The sequence below is a fragment of the Populus trichocarpa genome, chromosome 6 (genome assembly GCF_000002775.5).
Source record: "Populus trichocarpa isolate Nisqually-1 chromosome 6, P.trichocarpa_v4.1, whole genome shotgun sequence".
Classification (NCBI taxonomy): Eukaryota; Viridiplantae; Streptophyta; class Magnoliopsida; order Malpighiales; family Salicaceae; genus Populus; species Populus trichocarpa.
Genome location: NC_037290.2, coordinates 9,391,854 through 9,411,923, shown reverse-complemented (window position 1 = coordinate 9,411,923; position 20,070 = coordinate 9,391,854). Strand labels below are relative to the sequence as shown.

The 20,070-nt window shown below is 30.7% G+C and overlaps 2 protein-coding genes across 2 annotated transcripts; both read right to left on the bottom strand.

The window, feature by feature from the left end:
- Positions 1-5,376: 5,376 nt before the first annotated feature.
- On the bottom strand, positions 5,377-7,349 carry LOC18100106 (purine-uracil permease NCS1). Its single transcript, XM_006381292.3, has one exon. It carries the CDS (start codon positions 7,234-7,236, stop codon positions 5,542-5,544), a length of 1,695 nt encoding a protein of 564 aa, XP_006381354.3. The 5' UTR covers positions 7,237-7,349; the 3' UTR covers positions 5,377-5,541.
- Positions 7,350-12,698: 5,349 nt separating this feature from the next.
- On the bottom strand, positions 12,699-14,641 carry LOC18100105 (protein RGF1 INDUCIBLE TRANSCRIPTION FACTOR 1). The gene is made up of 4 exons (XM_006381291.3): positions 14,364-14,641; positions 14,072-14,251; positions 13,666-13,881; positions 12,699-13,206 (listed from the first exon to the last, which is right to left on the bottom strand). The coding sequence occupies exons 1-4, from the start codon at positions 14,364-14,366 to the stop codon at positions 12,997-12,999; spliced, it is 609 nt and encodes a 202-aa protein (XP_006381353.1). The 5' UTR covers positions 14,367-14,641; the 3' UTR covers positions 12,699-12,996.
- Positions 14,642-20,070: the final 5,429 nt, after the last annotated feature.

Sequence of the window (20,070 nt, the reverse complement as noted above, 5' to 3'; positions counted from 1 at the left end):
CAAATAAAAAAATAAAAAAATCAAGCCATACACTAAATTAAATAATATTCCTATAAAAAAACATCATAAAAATGTTAAAAATTGTTAATTTTTTTATATAAAAAAAGGACAACAAGAAAATTCATTAAAAAAATCAAAATTGAATGATGAAATTAAAAGTAAAAAAAACTAAAAATACAAAAAATAAATCAATAGACATAAAAATAAAGCCTAAGCACGCAAGGCTAACCTAGGTAGCTTAGCACGCTGGGGCTTAAAAAACCCCAGGCCATCGCACCTGGACCGACTTAATTTTGTTTTTAAGGGACAAACGATGTGTCGTGTGTTCCGCCCTAAATTCTAACCACCTTGGTAGCTAAAAAATTAAGAGAAGTGTTTTTTTTGCCTTGAAAATTCATTTTTTTTTACCCAAACACCCTAAACACCTTGATAAACTCATTCATAACCTCAAAAACTAAAAAGGCGTCCAAAACTCAAAAATCAGCATGAAATTAAAAATCTTACAAAAACTCATTATGGTTGTCAGGCCCAACGCACGAGCCTATACCCAAACGTTTGGGTCTGCTACACCCACGTGCCCTGGGTCTAGCAAGTCATGCCACACCCAAGGTGCGTAGGTCCAATAACCATGTCAGATCTAAGGTATTTGGATTTTATAATCATGCTAGATTAAAGCGTCTTGAGTTTGACAATTATGTACGATTTGACAAACAATTAATAAAGAGGAAAATTATGTACTTTAGTTGCCAGGAGAAAGAAAAGAAAGAAAAACGCAAATAATCAATCGTTGGCGGCAATCCAACCGTTATCTGTCTACACGGGCCACACCACATGGAAAAGAGCACGACTGAGCATTCAGTAAGATGACGGATGATCATATTTGGCCACTGAAAAGCGTCACATGTGCCTTCTTAATGGTGCGGGCACCACTCATTCATTGTGAAAGAAAGAAAAAAGCCAAATAAACATCTCGCGAAAAGATGAGAAATTGAAAGTGAAATGACTATTATAATCCAAAGTAAAAGGTCTGTTGATCTATAGTAATTTCCCCACACTATTTAGCTTTTGTTATAATAAAAAAAAAATATTTTTAAACAAAAAAAGTATGAGCACTATAAACTAGTTTTTCAGCTTGAAGAAAATTTGTCATTAGTTTTATCTTAGCGGTTACTTATTGTTGCCAATAACAAATAATAATTTTTTTTACATAAAATTTATATAAATACAACTAATTTATATAAAATACAAGAGAAGAAAATTAACTTAAACCAAATTAATTTCTTTAAATTACCATGTAACTAAAAATATATAAAAAGATCAATCGCTATGTAATAAAAAAAATTATTCAATTTGTTTTAAAAATAAAAGAGGGGGTATAAGTTAATATTTAAATAGAAATAATTGGTGGGGAAAAAAACAAATAGATCATGGTCAAGCCCACATGTTTGACTTAACAAAAAAATCCTTTGCATGTTTGGGCCTAAATGCCCAAACTCCTGTCTAGTTTTTTTCCCCTCAATCATCCACTTTTTTATTTTTAATTTTTTTAAGGTGTGTGACAAGGCACCTAACTAGTCTTTTCTCAATAACAATGTCCATGTTTTTAAACTCTAAAAAACCTAATTTGTAGCTTATTGTTAACTAAAACCCCATTCAAAAACACAATATAAACCTCGAAAAATTACTTAACAATCTTGAAACACTCAATAATCACTTTCAAAAATGAAAATTAGCCATAAAAAAAAACCAATGGAACCCGAATGATCTACTTTGTTTGTTATGTTTAGAGGAAAAATCACTTTCATTGAACTCCTCTAAAGAAAAGAAACTCATTGATACATATATCATTTTTTTTTTTGTGGCTGAAATGTGATAACAAAAAACTTTCTCTTTCCTTTACTATTTTTCAGTGACTTTCTCTTTATTATCTTAAATTTAATGATTGAAAAATAAACAAAATAAACTTCTAGATAAAATCAAAATTCTAAAAACTTTGAGATTAACCATGTATTTTCTTCATATTTTACATTGTGGTCCTCTATTTTTTTTATTGTCTTTCTACTATAATTTAAAACTTTATTTGGTGGAATTAGATCAATGAAGGGTTAAATAAATAAAAGTTTGAGGACAAATTATTTATAAAAAAAAGAGAGAGAGAGAGTTAGGGAGCAGCTTTTCTGTTTATATAAACAATGAAACCAACCCAATTCTTGTAATATATCTAGTATTATACACATATTTTTTATTATATGTTAATTCTGTGAACTATAAGTTTAAATGCCCATTTAAGTTGTTTTGGCTAGAGAGATGACATATAAGTTAAATGATTTTCTTTACAACTAAAATAGTGGTCTAATTAAAAAAAAAAAAAAAAGCCTCTAGCTCCAATGTCATTAACATTTTTATGATTTTTTTTTTAAAAAAAACTTCCTCTTTATGATTTATTTTGTGCTTGATGTTATCTAGTAACATTTCATATGATATTGAAAATTATCACAGATCTTTCCAGTTTTAGTATTGCACATAAATTAAGTTTCAGCAAAGGGATAAAATGATTATTATTTAAAAGTTTTTAAGTTTCATTACATGTGATAGATCAATAAGATCACGATATGATCATAATTTAATTGTTTTCTTCTTTAAGTTTCATCGTTCATCACATCATGCATCCTATAGAGGCAATTGTGAATTATTTCTTACCAGTAAATCTTATTAATAAAATCTCATCTCGATCCCACATTATTGTTTTATCTTATTTTTTGTTTTTTTATATACTTTAATAATATGTATTATCTGCATAATATTTTGTAATTACTTCATTAAATACCAAAATCATTAATAGGCTTCTAGTAATTACTAGATCTTTGTCCCGTGCTATGTCACGGGTCAAATTATTTTTTAAAATCTTAAAAGAAATGTAAAGGCGTTGCTAAAATGTTTTTTAATATAAAAAATCAATACTGAATTAAAAATATGATACATATTGGACGACACTATTTTAAATATTAAGATAACAATATATGAGACAACATCTTTTTTTAATATTGAGACGACAATATATTAAATTAACTTGGACCAATCCTGGCTACATGCAAAACATGAGACAAGAGTGATAATTCTATAAAAGCAAAGCGAAATAGATTAGGAAGCCTACTTTTCAACAAGCAAAAATATTGAAGGAAAAAAAAACAAGAAAAAGCGGCTTGAGTCTACCCGAATAAACTCGCTAAACTTGTGAATCGAATCGCAAGAATGAGATTACCCTATAAAAAAGCAAAATTAAAAATTTATGAAGCCCATCTCTAAACCAACTTACTGTTGAAGGACAAAATCGAAAAATAAACAATTAAAAAAACAATTTGAGTCAATTTAGGTTAACTCAGTAAACTTGCAATCATAGTCATTGTACTAAGATAACTTAATAAAAAGTAAGTTGATAAAAACCACGAAATCTAATCCCCAACCAACCAAACTCATGACTTGAGTCATGACAACAAGATTAACATATATAAAACAAATAAAAAAAATACAAACATCTCAACCAACACATTGTTACATGAAAAATTAGAAAAGAAATAATTAAAAAAAAAATGAAAACAAATAATTTGAGTCATTCCGGGAAATCCACGATCTAGATCATGAGACTGGATAACTTAATAGAAAGCAAATTAAAAAATCACGAAGCTCGGTTCCTGATAAACTAAATTCATGACTCGGGTCATAAAAACAAGATTATCTCATAAAAAAAATCACAAAGCTCAGTTCTAAACCAACTCATTGTTGAATGACAAAAAAAAAAAAAACAAGGTTATTGCTCTCTCGAGACATGACAAACTAAATTCATGACTTGAGTCATAGAAATAAATAAATAAATATAAAGGACAAGCACAATTAATCACATAATAGCACAGAAAAAATTTACATGGTTCAACAACTTAGACCTACTTCACGAGAGAAAGTATAAAATTACATGTGACACACATAATTGCTCTCTCACCCAAAATCCCAAAGTAACCCAAAACTTATTTTTCCTCCCCACTCTTTAGCCACAAAAGTGTAGATAATAGAAGCACTCATAATTAAATGAGGTTGAACCTGTTTTTTGTTAAAATTTAAAATTTGTTTGCTTCAAATTAATTTTTTTAGTATTTTTGAATTGTTTTGATGTACTGATGTCAAAAATGAATTTAAAAAAATGAAAAAAAATTATTTAGATGCATTTCCAAGCAAAAAATACTTTGAAAAACAACATTTACCATACTCTCCAAAACCTCCTAAGTAATTAAGTATTTTTTTCTCGCTTGGGCCCATAATTTAAGACAAACTTAATAAATCTTAACAGTGGCTTGAATTTAGCCAACTTACAAAACTTGAACTCCTCTATAACCACATTCATTAAGCATATCTTAAGTATTATTCAAACCAATCAAGTTCAAGCAATGTTTGAACTTAATTTTAGAGATGGGTTTCGTCAAAATATATGAAATGTTTTAGTTGTAGCAATCTTATTCACTGATACAACAACATATAACATGATATATAAAATCAAATGATACTTGACATCAATATATTTCATTCTTTTATAATATATTTAGTTCTTGGCTAGATGAATAATATTCTAGCTATTTCCATGCACAACAAATCAACTCAAGTGACAAACCAATATTACCTTCCAAACTTTTAAGCCACAAAGGTTCTTTCAACACCTCTCTGTCAACATTATATATCCAGTTTCTGTTATAGATAAGATAATGGTGAATTATAGAATTACTTTTCAACTAATTTTTTTTTGTAAGGTTACAAGTATAACCTAAAAGCAAGGATTGATTTTTCCAAGCTGTAAAAAAAAATGGTTTTTATTTAATCACATTTTTTAATATATAGTTTTGAAACCACAAAAAACTAAATTACTTAGTTTCATTAAACTATATTCATCTAACCAAAATCAAGGATTGATTTTCCCAAGTTGCACTAAACCTTTTTTTTTTTTTTTTGTGGTCGGTAGATGGCTGATCAAAAGCTCTCACTTTTTTATTTTTCAATGACTTTCCCACTTCTTTGTTAATTTATAAGGACTAGAATGTGAGAAAAATAAAATTTAGAATTGAAATGTAAACTCCTAAAACTACAAGACCATATATAATTTTTAAAAATTACCAAAATGTATATTTTTTCTCCATAAAAAAACGCGCATCGTTAAATAAAAGAGTAAAATCCTAACAGAATGATCATACATAGATTCTCTGGTTATCCATGCTACTCAGCAAAGCACCAGTACAGGCTTGGCATGTCACAGACGGCTCATGATATGAGTGATATATATGGTTTTCAAAGGAAAACATATAGATTAACCAAACACTGCTTTTACACTAAGCATAGGAAAAAGGTTTAATGTGATTTGAAAGAAAACACAGCGTTATCGAACAGACTCAGGTTTCGGTCCCTAATTTTTTACAAAATAAAAATATCATCGATGAACTTACAATTGAAAATGTAATACAGTAATTGTTCTTAGAAAACAGCATGTAATTTCGTATAAGCTCAGGTTTCACTTGGCAAGAGGGGATCTCTAGGTAGCGACTTCTTCCGTTTTCCTGTTAGAACGGAAACAGACCAATACAGAAAACCTGCCAAGAAAAAGCTAAAAAACCAAGCATTATTGTAGATGACCACGAAAGTCTCTGGAATACTAGAAACAACTCCAACATTCTGCAGGAAACCTGGTATTACTGGCAAAATCCCAGCAATAAGAGCTGCCATTGCGGCCAAATTATAACCCCCTGAATAATAGTATGCCCCATAAGGACTCAAAGAATACAAGTCATTGACACTCAAATCAGTCTTTCGAATAAGATAATAATCTGCTAAAACTATGCCCCCGATTGGGCCCAAGAGAGCCGAGTAGCCAACTAGCCAAGTATATACAAAACTCTCGCTTGATTGCAGAAGCCTCCAAGGCTGAAAAGCAATACCAAGCAATGCAGTTAAAAGAGCACCTCTCCTAAATGTGAACTTTGAAGGGCTGAGATTTACAAGAGCATTGGCAGGTGCTACAACATTGGCAGCAATGTTTGTTGTGATGGTGGCTAGGCTAATTCCAAAGATAGCTAAGATCATTGTTGTGAGCCCTCCGATTCGCTCAAGGAGCTGGATTGGACTAGATATCACATGGCCAAAAATCACTTTGGTAGATAAGGTTACAGCTAGGCCAACAAATGTAAATGCTCCCATGAAAATTGGAAGACCAGCATGGCCAATAATCTGATCAGTTTGGCTCTTGGCATATCGAGTAAAATCTGGTATGTTAAGTGCAAGAGTAGCCCAGAAACTTATATTTGCGGTAAGGGAAGGAAAGAACAGAGCCCAAAACTCAGATGAAGACAACCTAGAGGAAATAGAGAGCATGTAACCAAAACCACCGGCTTTCACATAAGCCCAAATGAGCAAACAAGAAGTGAGTATGATTAAAATGGGAGCAGAGAACTTCTCAAGCTCTCTAATTCCATCCATTCCCTTCCAAACTATAGCCAATTGAGCTACCCAGAAAACAATAAAGCAAGCAAATTCTAATGGAGAAGTGCCAAGCCAAGGTAAGGACTGAGAACACGAAGAATTTTCTTTGATGAATTGTGGTAGAAGAATGAAAATTGCCTCACCACCAATCCAAGTCTCGATACCATACCAGCCACAACCAACCAATGCTCTAAGTAGAGTAGGAATGTGCGCACCGCGAATTCCAAAAGAAGATCTTGCCAAGACCGGGAAAGAGATGCCGTAACGTGTGCCTGGATGACCTGTTAAGATTAATGGGACTAGTAGGATTATGTTGGCAGCAACAACTGTTGCAATTCCTTGCCACCATGCCATGCCAAGGTCAACAAGACTACCTGCCAAGTAATATGACGGCACACCCACAACAAGACCAATCCATAGACTAGCCATTTCCCAGCCGGAATATGTCCGTTCAGCAGGTGTTGTTGGTTTGAGATCATCATTCGTAAGTGTTGGATCGGGCTCGAATTGGTCAAGTTTTGGATCATTTCTTGAGGATTGGCTTGATGCCATTGGGGTCAACCTGGAGTATCTTCTTGCTGGAAGGAAAGGGTGAACTTGCTTTTGGATACGTGTTGCATTTAGTTTTGTGGTCGAAGATAGAGAAAGTCTTGAGTTTTTGGTGATTAAAGAGGTGGAAGAGAGGTGGGGATGGAGATGGAGGCTGAAACATTTGGACACCATGATTTTTTCCACTAAAAAGATTCAGATGGGGGTTCTGAGGTGTAGAATCTATGGTATCTGTAGAGATAGGAAGGTGTGGTTGGTGTTGTCACTCTCATGTTGTCTTCTACAGTGTAATCAGAGACTTATTAAGATTCCAATGACTAGATGGGGCAGGTGCGACTTTTCTTTCTTGGATCGTGAGCAAATGACAGATCATGATGCCAACTCTTTCAATTGTTTAACAGTGCTTCCCTAGCGTGCGGGGACAATTTTTTAAAATTTATTTTTTATTTATTTATACAATAATAAAAAAATAAAAATTTATAGAAAAAACATATTTTCTTTTTGTTAAAAATTCATTTTTAATCATGTATTTTTTTACTAGTAGCAATTAGAAAGAAAAAATATGTTCGAAAAAATTATGATTATTTTGACTAAAAAGAAAAAATGTATATTTTAATAAAAAAATTCTTTTTCTTGTTCATGCATTTAGTTTTCATTTTTTCAATTTTTTTTTTATAAAAAGCATTGTTTTAAGTAAAAACTTGTTAAGATTATGAAAGCAAGTTTTAATTACAAAAATAAAAAATTCTTAAATTGATTATTTTCACTAACCTATATGAAAAAACATATATAAAATGTAAATTTAAAAAAGAATAAAAATTAAAAATAGATGTTTTATTCTTATTTAATATGACTAAGCCAACTATTTTAAAAATGATATATATTAGACTAATACATAATTATTGATAAAGAAATCGTTAATATCATCACAAAGTTCTAATCGTCTTAAAAATAATGATAATTAGATAATTTTTAAAATATTATTTTAATAAATTTATTAAAGTGATTTTTTGTCAAAGAAAAAAAAATCTAATAAAAGAATTATGAGGCTTGGACTTCCAATCTAGATGAACTTGGCCTTATAAAAAATACTAGGCCTATGTATCAGGTTGTTTTTTTTTAATGGATAAACAATACATTGTTCATCTAATTTTTTTTAATATAATAGACGACACTGATCTAAATAGATGACGCGCCATCTTTTAATTAACTTTCCTATAACCTTTAATGACTGGAAAGTCAGGGTTTAAGTTTTGGTATCGAAAAGCCTACTTTTAAAAACTTGAAAAAACTCCAAAAAATATCTTAGGAAAGCATTCCCAACATCAAAAACCTATCATCACTTTTTTGATTATATGTTCAATGGGAAGCGCCACTTTTATTAAACTTTGCTCTTGAAGAAGAACCGATTGACATCAAAATTGATGACTTTGTCTTTCATTTATTTTATTTTGATGACTTTTTTTTTCTCTTAAAATCAAAGAACTAAAATGTAAAAAAAAAAAATTTAGAATCAAAACATAAAATTTTAAAAAAGAACCAAACAAAAAAATTGGAAACTTTAGAGATCGTATCACAATTATCCACACCCCATGATTAGTAAAATGAAAAAAAGGCTTTCATCCTTGTTATCTCAATCTTTTTAAAATTATAAGCTTAAATGTTATTTTGCAACATCAAGTTTTAATTTAAATTCAGGATGCTTCTCATAATCGTTAATATACCATATCACACAAACCAAAATAAATAATAAAGCTTAAAATCATGCAAACATAGCGTAAAAAGATAAAAATAATAAATAAATAAATGTAATTGTACAATTTTTCAATGAGTAAAAAAAAAGGACTAGCTTAGTTGCTTTTTAGCATTCCATGGTATAGCTAAGAGGTTGTTTGTTTACGCTGTAGTTTCTGCTTTTAAAACTCACCGTATAAACATCAAGTTTGGTAACATCAAAACTCAACTGCTTTTCATGTGGGACCCATGTATATTTTTGATGAAACACCGTTTCGTGAGAAGCAGCTGCTCACGTCTGCAACCAGGTGAATTAATTCATCTGGGCACTGTTCACGTGAACAATGCCAGGTGAATAACTACTTACATTAAAAAAAATTATTTTTTTAAAATTATATTTTACTCGAAAAACTAGTGTTTAATATTATTTAGTAACATTACATAAATTAGAAGAAGATTGACTGATGACGTAACATTTACAAAATTTGATCGCAAGCCCAATTATGTTCTTGTCGGGTTCGACCCAGTTAAAAAAAATTCAGTTTTTATTTTTATTTGTAATTGTGTTTTATTCAAAAAATTAGAAGGAGATCGTTTGATGACGTAACAAAAAATTCAGTTTTTGTTGTTGCGCACTTAAGAAACCATGGAAAATATAGTCTTTGTTGGATAGATTTCGTACGTGATGAAATTGCACATAGTTTAATGGAATAATAAAAAATATTTGATATCAATATTATTTTTTTTATAATGTAATAACAGTAGTTAAATCTACAATATTTAAATTAACAACCATCAATATATATATATATATATATATATATATATATATATATATATATATATATATATATAACCTCAATTTGAAAATTCTTTTAACCAAACACATTAAACTATTTTTTGTTCAACCTCAATTTCAACCACAGTTTTAACTAAACATATATTTTTTCAAATCAACCTCAACTAAAAGTACTTTTTTATAAAACAACTTTTTTCAAACCACAATCACAACAGCTACCGCAATGCCAAACAGACTCTAAGTCTCAATCTACAATAACTGCAATAGTAAAAATACCTCTCCATTTAGTTTTTTAAATAATAATTTCTTGGAATATTTGAAGAGAAATTACTTATCAAAAATACATATGGTCCTTAACTGAAGCAAACTAGAAGACTTCTCCATTTGAAATTACTTATCAAGAATAATGGAGGTTGACTCCATTATTCTAACATGTTTTTCTTTTAACAAATGCTTTAGTTTTAAGTACTGTTTGAATTATTGATTTACATGATTAGAAGTAATCAATCAGGGTTTTTTTTATTATTATTAATGTGAGTGTTCGGGCCAACTTACGCACACATCGACTAATCCCACGGGTCCTGAAGTTAATGATTACGTAAGCCTCCAGTGACCATGAGGTTTGTGAGACTTGAATTGGTGACATCTAGAGAACAAATCAAGAACCTGACCAGTTAAACTACACTCATTAGAATTATTAGGGTTTGTTTCTTAATCCTTATACAAAGTAGCTTGCTATTATTATTCATAAATGTCTCATCACTTTAAAATTATTTATAAACCAATTATTGTGCTCCTGAGACTAATGTTTCATTTTGTATTTGATAAAAGGTTAACAACAACAAAATAAAAAATGACTCGCATGTTTTATGCAGACTTAAGGTTTTTGGATCTAGCATGATATTGGATCTTGCATTAACTAGTTTTATTAAATATATTGTTACTTGATAATTTGACCCCAATAGAAACATAAAAATTTGAAAAGTTGTTTTTTTGTTTGTTTGTTCTCAATATAAACCATATTATAAAAAGTTTAATTTTAATCTTATATCTTATATTTTTAAATATAAATAATATACACGATATCATTTGAATTATCTAAAGAGAATCTTATGATATTGAAATAATTGAAATTCTATAGAAAAAATTGGATTCGCCTCAAACGAGGTTGGAATTAACCGGAGAAATTATTAATTTCTAATCAATGGATTGCTCCTATCCAAACCCCATACAACTTCGCTTGAACCTAAATGAATGGGTTATATAAGAGGGTGCATTTCCTAGTTTAAAATTAGTTGTGTTTTAATAAAAAAAAATATATTAAAATAATATTTTTAATATTAACATATTAAAACAATAAAAAAATTAAAAAAAATCTAAACTTTTAGAAAACGCTACCTCAATTGCAGGCAGCTTCGGGCTTCCGGGGAGAGAGAGATTTTCAAATTTCTACAGGTGAAAGGGATTTACAGCCGTGTAATATATAGCTTGGAAAATCTTGTATTGATTTCGAATCTAAAGGTAAGACTTAAGAGCATTTGGCAGCAAAAATCAATCAAGAAAGAAGAATGGCTCCGCAAGTTACTCCAAGCCTCCATGTTCGAGTTCAAAGCAAGTCGGCCCAGGGTCTTTTTTAGTCAAGTCAAGAGGGCCACCGCCACACCCATTGCCCCTTGCTTCGGTAATGGTTGATTGTATGAGATGGAAGAAACTACACCGTTTTATTTTTTATTAATATTTTTTTTTTTACTATTATTATTATAACAGAAAATATAGGCCATAGAGTGTCCGTGCTCGTGCAAAGGCATTGAATGATTGATTTTGGAAATCCTTTCTCCTTTCTCTTTGTATTATTGTTATTTTTGTGCCAAGTACGATTTTAATGTCCATGATTTGGTTTCAATTTTCAATCACATCTAATTACGCTGTCCTAAATGTCAATCTTTGACCACTCTGCTTCAATAGGATTTATATCATTTGAATTTAGCTGGTTGATTTTTGATGCCATTAACAGTAGAATTCTCCTGAAGTATTGTTGGAGGATCTTGCATCGTTGCAGCATGTAAAACCCAGTGTCTGGAATCATCTGCATAAGATAATTATTTGCATCGGCAGCCGGCCGAAGAAGGACGTGTTTGAAAGTGGGATCGAATCGTGTTTCTAAAGAATTTTGAAAGTATTTTTTTGAATGTTTTGGATATTTAATATGTACATATTAAAAATAAATTTTAAAAATAAAAATAATAATAATATAATATATTTTCAAATTAAAAATATATTAAAACTCAACTTTTACCGCTCTCGTATACTCTCAAATAGACACGGATAAAACGTACGAAGAGTGCTCACATTGCCGGGGATAAAACGTTGATGGACTAGCGATTACAGAGAGAAAAGAAAAGATGCCATCTCAATTTTCTTATGCTGGCATTGAAGACGACTTCCCAACATTTTCCACACGTAAGGTTTTATTTATTTATTTGGGTAAAAGTATTATCCCAAGTCCCTTTTTAAATTAAATTCACATCTTTTAGTCCCATCGAAGATAAGCTAATAGTAACTCATGTAACACAATATCAAGATCCAAGCCCATCATCCATCGAACTCTTTAAGACAAATTAGATGGTCGGTCGAGATATGAGATGTCAACTGCTCTTCATGTGCCTATGCTGTCCCTTGTATCCATGGGAGGCTGGAAACAAGCCTCCTCCTCATCATTTCATTTATTAATTAGCCATGGCATGATTATTTACCTACTTTTGTTGAAGCCCTTCATGGGTTCCCCCGTCAAAGGTACCCATCATTCAAGCGTCCATTCTACCTAATTGTGTGGCTCCTCTGGGGCGCGCGCCACCAAGAAAAGAAAGCCTAGTTCATCTCCAACCAGTCCTTCTCACCGGCGTAGTTTCCATGGAAAGAGATTTGCACCAAGCAAAAGGGACGGGGGAGAAAGGAGACCGCAAATCAATTCATTGAGCTCTTCAATTTTTGCTGTAAGAAAAGTTGATTTGCTTAAATTATAATAAACAAAGAGAAAGAAAGGTGGTGGTGTTTCTTTATGTGAACGGCCCATGTGGTTGTGGGCCCAAGAAAACTATAAAACGGACTCCACAAAGACTTGCTTTCATTTCTTAATCACAGTGTACACCTTGCAACTATCAATAACAACTGTGAATTATTGCATCTTCACAAGAGAATTTTGTTTGTATGGGACCCAGACCTAAAAGGGAAACTTACTAACCCTTTTGTTTTTTGGGCACCCCAACCAAAAGGGGTACCCTACAATTCTTTAGTTAGGAAAATGACCCCTTGAGAGAGAGTAGTTTGCGCAGGAAATAATGGATTTGATTGAATACACTACTACTCCTACCAGTTTGTATGAACATGAGAGGGAGAATTAGCTAGGACCCAAAGGGTGCCCTATGAGGAATGCCTTTTCTTCTCCTTGCACTTGAAGGAGGTGGAGGAGGCGTGGGCGGGTATATGTCTTGTTGTGAGCCTTCACGCAAGTCTTCTTCCTCTCCGGAAATGCCTTCTCTTCTTCCCATTAATGCCTCATTCTTAGCCTCTAAGGTAAAGCTTGCATCACCATTTCGTTTTACTCCTTCAAGCTACGTTTTTAAAGATGATGTCAGACAAACAGAACCGGGAGATACAAGAAACAGCAAAACCATGCATCCAAAAAAAAAAAGGAGTTGAATAAGTAGTCAATATTATATATGATATCCGATGATAATTAATAATGCTAGACCATATTGTTATTGAAAATGTATTTTATCATGATGAAAACGGCGACAACGCCGATGGTAGAGGTTTAATTTTGATTGGTAATATACCTAGCCACCATGTATATATGTGCCTATGATGATGATGAATGGTGGGGGTGGTTATGATGGTGATGGTGCGTGTGCGTGTGTGTGTGTGGGTCAGGGCATGGAGTGTGCCAGACGAACAAATTGTAACCACCTGATGAATTGTGAGAAAGTCACACACACGCAGACTGATTAATTTGATAAATGTATGAAGCAACAGATAAATTCATGAAGATTAAGATTAAGGAAAATGCTAACCTTACATCCCAATGAGCAAAAACGAAATGGGTCCAGTAGGCTTCTTCCACAAATTTCACAAATATGAGCAACTCCTTTTCCAGATTTTGGCTGTGGCCTCTCATTGAGAAACAAGACTCTAGCACTGTTTATCACATAGGTCTGAACTCCACTTGTGTCCAATACCTTCTGAATCTCCGAAACTCTCACTACATCATGATATGAAGATCTCCTTATCTGCCCATTGCCAAAGAAAACCAAAAAAAAAAGAAAAAAAAGGGAAAGGAAAACCCATAAAATGATAAAGCCAACTTAGACAGACAGACAGACAGACAGGAGATATATACAGCCTCATTGTTCTAGCTAGAACCAGATATAGTGCTATAAACAAAAAACAAAAAAAATGGGAAAATGTGAACAAGCTGACCTGAACCACTTGATGATCCTTGTGTCTAGAAGAGCGGCAATAGAAGCAAAATGCATCACCTTCACAGTCTAAGCAATACATATTGCATTCACTCCTTGCTGCATCTTCATGTGTCCGGCAGACAGTGAAAAATTGTGTGCTTAGCAATGACTCTAACCATGGCGGCACCAACATTTTATCCTATTAAACACAATGCCCCACCCCCCACCCCACAAGAAATTAGTACAGAACACCCAAAAAAGAAGAAGAAAGAAAGAAAATCATGAGAGGGAGAGTAAATGATCAACATTACCATTTTCAAAGCTGAATTTGCCACATTAATGGGTTTCTCAAAGAAAGAATGTGATTGTTTTGTCTAGTAGATGACAATGGAGAAGACTAGTTAGCTTAGAGATCAAAATGCAGAAGTATAGAGAGATAGAGAAGGAGAACCTAAAGGACCTGCAACTTCCAAATCAACAACAAGAACAATGCCTAGACTTGGGGGCAAGACTCATTAACAAATGTGGTAATGTTGGGGATTGAACGGATGAGATTAATTGTGGTGGCTGAAGATTGTCCGCAGCCGTTAGATCACATAGACAAGGATGGGTGGGTTTGGCGCTTACGCTACTTTGGATCTTCTTTGCGTCTCTACGTAGGCACAAGGTCGGCCACTTGGCTACGAATGAACCTTGATTAGCTGTTCACACCAAAGATCCCATCCTATGCTTCCGCCACGTGTTTCAAACATCCACGTGGCATCATCTGGAAGGGCCATACATTGATGAGCCCCGTTTTCCTATTCTGGCTGTTGCCGGGGAATATATCAGGAAATTAACAAATGCATCATGTGAAGATTGAGAGAAATTGACTCATGATGATTGCCTTTTTCTTTTCATCTACTCAATTTTTATGAAACAGTTGTAGTGTTAAATATAAAAATCTTGGAAACATTAAATGGAAATTAAAACAATAATCACAATTTTAATTTAGAACATTGCCTCGTGTGTGCCTTCTTTATTAAGTGAAGGAAAAAAAAAAAGAAATCGGTACCATTTTTTCTAGCATGCACACATTCAAACTTATTTTACGTAAATTATTATAAATTTTATAGATCTAAAGACGGTTATTTACGTAAATTATTATAAATTATTGCGTAAATATTGACATGAATTTTATATAATAAAATAAAATAGGATTATGTTAAACAACAACACATTTGGTACGTGTAATTTTAAAAAATAATGAAGGTTGTTATTTTAATTATAAAGAAAAAAACATATAATAAGTAAGTGTGCTTTTTGTTAAAAATATGGGTATGTGCTTTGTTTAAAAAACAAGTTTCCTTTTAAAATGACATTTACTTGCTTTGGTTTTAAAACATAGTAGCTATTAACTAAATGTTATTTTAAGATAAAAATAAACTAAAAGTAGTTTTGCTTTAAAATCTAGTTAAATTTCTTTTCACCTTTTTACAAAGTAATATTTAGTTTAAATAACCGATATTTCCTTCCAAATACTAACCATTGTATCTTTTCATGCATGTTTTATCAAGTAGGAGCATGCCCAACATTATTAATTAACGATAACTAATTGAGGATGAGAATTTATTGTTGTCCTACTCCCAAAGTAATTTTTTTATTTTTATTTTTTAATATTAAATTTTTTTATCATGATTTTATAATCTAAATTACGAGTTTTTCGTGTTAACTTGGGTTTTTTATTATTATTTTTTAGTTGATTTTTTTAAATAAAATTTTATCCATAAATATTTGGTTGATTTGGCTAGATTTCATAATTTTTTTAAGTTTGATTTCTATAAAGTTATCATGATTTCATTAACTCGGGTTGAATCGTGTTGTTTTTTTTTAATTAATATATTTTTTTAATTTCATCCTTTAACATTGGGTTGATTGGGAATTGAGCTTCATAATTTATTTTAATTTGTTTTATATCGGGTTATCCCAATCACTTGACTTGGGCTACATGCTTGGAACGTTAACCCGAGTTTATTCGAGTTGTTTGTTTTTTATCTTATTTTAATTGATTTTTTTCACTTTTATTCTTTAATATTAGGTTGATTGAGAATTGAATTTCATAATTTGTTTTAATTTGCTTTCTTTGGGGTTACCCCGATGTCATGATCTGGATCTTGAATTTGACAGGTTAACTTAAGCTAATCTAGATTAATCTAATATATTTCCGTCTCAATATTGGATTGATTGAGATTGAGTTTCATAAATATATATTTTTTACTTGTTTTTTTATAAGATTATCATGATTTCTATGAGCTCCATGGATATTGAATTGAGCTTCATGGATATTGAACTTAAGTAATGAGTTAGGTTGGTTGACTAAGTTTTTTTTCTTCTTTTTTTAGTTGATTTTTTTTTAATTTCTTCATTCAATATTTTATTAATTTCATACTTTATTTTGCTTTATATTCTATGAGATTATCATAGTCTGATGACTTAGATCACAGGTTTGGTCAGTTGATTTGAATAATTTTTTATCTTTCTTAATTAGTTGATCTTTTTTTAAAAAAAATTCAATCATTCAACATTAGATTGATTAAAAATTGAACTTCATATTTTATTTCAATTTGCTTTCTATAAAGTTATCCCAGTCTTAAGACCAAGAGTTAGTAAATTAACCCGGATTGACTTAACTTATTTTTTTAGTTGAATTATGTTTTCAATTTATTGTTCATCATTTGTTGATTGAAAATTAGATTTAATATTTTTTTTATTTATTTTTTATTGGGTTATCAAGGTCTCATGATTTAAATAATAAATTTGGCAAGTTAAATTGAGTTAATCTAAGTCGATCTAAAATATTATTATTTTAATATTAAAAAAAAGTATAATATTGAATTTTGAAGGGCTCCGATGAAACAAACGCAGGTAGCTTGACCGTCAGGTATTCTTTATGCATAGTTTAGGCAGCATCAATCAATAACTTTATGCTGTTTATTGAATTTAATATAGCTATATAACAGCGAGGAAAAAAAAAAAAAAAACTACGCATCTACAAAAAGAAAGAGAGGGAGAGAGATGAAGATAGGGTTGCCGGCGCAATATGGTGCTCGGTGGTTTCCAGCATGTCAAGAATATTGCAATCCTAAATAATGTTTACGAGACAGAAAGATTCTGAATTCCTATTAATATTCAAATATAATGATGTTGATTAGTGGTGGTGTGACCTCGCCAAACACAAAGTCTAAACACATCCATGAGTTGGATTATCAATTAATAAGATCTTTAATTAGATCTTTAATTATGAATCATTTTGTACAGAATTAATTTTTCCAATCAAAGCTTCCCAAAAACATACCCTAGTCTTTATATATGATCTAGTTATTTATATTTGTTAGGCTTGAAATTAAGGGGTTAATTAAGAGGCTAGCTCACCACTATTCTTGTTATATATAAATAAATGATCAAGCTATTTCTAGAACTTCTATAAAAACTAATTATATTATGTTAATTATATTTAATTATCGTACAATGTGGCTAAACTAAAAAAACATTGCAGCAAGATTATTATTTTTTATAAATATTTCTTCTATAATATTTAATTTTTTTTTTCGATTCAACTATCCTTTTTATAAAATAAGTGGTAGTGTGACAAAGAACATTCTAATTTCTTTATGAAATTAAATGACAGCATGATAATTTTAAATAAGGGTGTTTATTTTTGGTTAGATTTGGTTTTACCTAGAAAAATAATTAAATTATTTTTTTTAAACCAAAACCAGTTCAAACTGACCGGTTTCGGTTGGGTTATTTTATACTAAAAACCAAAAACTATATTGTTTTTTGTGTTTTTTTTTTGTAATTTCTTATGGGTTTGGTTTCGGTTTGGCTAGATTTTTTTCCTGTTTAACTCGGTTTTTTTCGATTTGATTTTTTTTATTAATTTTGGTTCAGTTTGATTTTTCTGTTTCAAGCTTATACAACCAAAACCAAACTAGTCGGTTTTTTTTTATTAAACTAAATATTTTTATTTGACAAAAAAACTAGAACAAAAAATAAAAAAAAAACAAGACAGCAGCTTTTTATTGCCTTTAATCTTATATTGGGGAATTGGATTGAGAGCCGTTTTATCGAGGAGAGACTCAATTTTGGGAAATGTTCAGTCTTTTGTACAATTGATGTTGTGGAAATTTACTTCAGGGACTAATTTTCTTTTTTAGTAAGTGGTTCGATCCATAGAATCAGAAGAGAAAGGTCAGCCCAGGCCTGCTGACTTTAGTCAGGTGTGGTAATAATAATAATAATAATAAAAAATTAAGTTGAAATTGTTTTCATCACAATAATGTAAATAATTTGGCGGTGGTGTTTTTAAATAAGGATAATAATAAATAGGGTTGTAATTTTATCTTGAATCATTCTAGTACCATGACACGTGTGGTACAAGTTTCCTCCCTCTCGCATTAGAATAAACTTCCTCGCTGTCATGATAGCCTGTATATTAGGTAAGCAAAAGATTCTATCCCGTATTGAAAGGGAAAGAAATTTTGCTGTATTTTATAAAATGAAAGACACCAAATGTTGTTGAGAAGAAAATTAAGAGGGAAAACCAAAATTTATATATATATATCACCGGTATTTGTATTATAAAAAATAAATAATTTTTATAATTAATTAATTAATACATAATGCATGACATCTCTTGTCAAGCTATTCAGTTAATTTGACTGAAAAGCTACCTTTGAAATAATAGAGCAAACCAATATATATATATATATATATAGCACCCGGTATTCGTATTATGAAAAATAAATAATTTTTATTTTTATAATTAATTAATTTTTATAATTAATTAATCAATGCATAATGCATGACATCTCTTGTCAAGCTATTCAATTAATTTGACTGAAAAGCAACCTTTGAAATATACATTTTGTATTTTTAGTTGATATCATTATAGTTTTTTTATAAATATTCTTTATGTTGTTATTTTTTTATTCAATGAATTATGTTGCTGATAATTTTTTTTTATCAAAGTAAAATAAATTACAAGAATAAAAAAAGACAATTTTGATAAATAATATTTCCCCTATAATTTTATTTATTAGTTTTTTTTATAAATATTTATTTATTTTATTATATAATTAAATAAAATTTTCTTTTTATAGAGCAATATCGCTAGTGACACTACGACTGAAGGAAGTTGATTCCAATATGGGTAGGAGGAAATTATTGTCCCCAGAGGCCCAAACCTCTTGCTTCGATTCTCTCCTTGCCCCTTCCCTTTTTTTCATTCCTCCATTTCCTTAGGTGATGAACTCACTAAATGTTATTTATGATTAATTAATTTTCAGCTAGTTTTGATGCTTTCTTAAACCTGTTTTTAAAATTTTAAACTTTAAACTAATTGTGGAATTACCAATGACTGCTTTTAATCTCTCTAGTTTTACAGCATGAGTTAAATTATTCTTCCAAGTTTCAAGACTTAATTAATTATTTCTTATATTTTATGACTTAACCATTTTTGCTAATTTTATGTTATTTTTGTTAAGAAATAGATGAAGAAAAAAAGATGATATAAAAAGATTGATGAAAAAAACAGACATTTTTTTGAAATAAAATAATATTAAATTAAATAGTAAAATGACTAGTTTTAAAAATTAGAGGGACTATTTAATTTATTCTGCAAGATTGGAAAGATTGATTTATAATTTATTCACTCAGATAAAGAAATTTGACATTGATAGGAGTAGAGGTGAAGGAGGAACAACAATGTGAGATCCAAAGCAGTGTTAAAAAGAAGGGAAAAGAGAGCATGATCGTGGTTTAAGAACTTGCCGAGAAATGATTTTAAAACCGAATCGAAAAGCGTGGAAGCCATATCAAACCCAAAACCCCTGGCAGGCTGGTAATTAAAGAAGAGAAAACCTCGTCAGTATACCATTTCTATACGGAAAAAAGATGGGTCGGTTCTTGCAAATTTCACTCTTTAGGCTCATGTGGTCCTTTCCTGAATTGCGAAAAGCACTCACCTTTCTTCCAGAC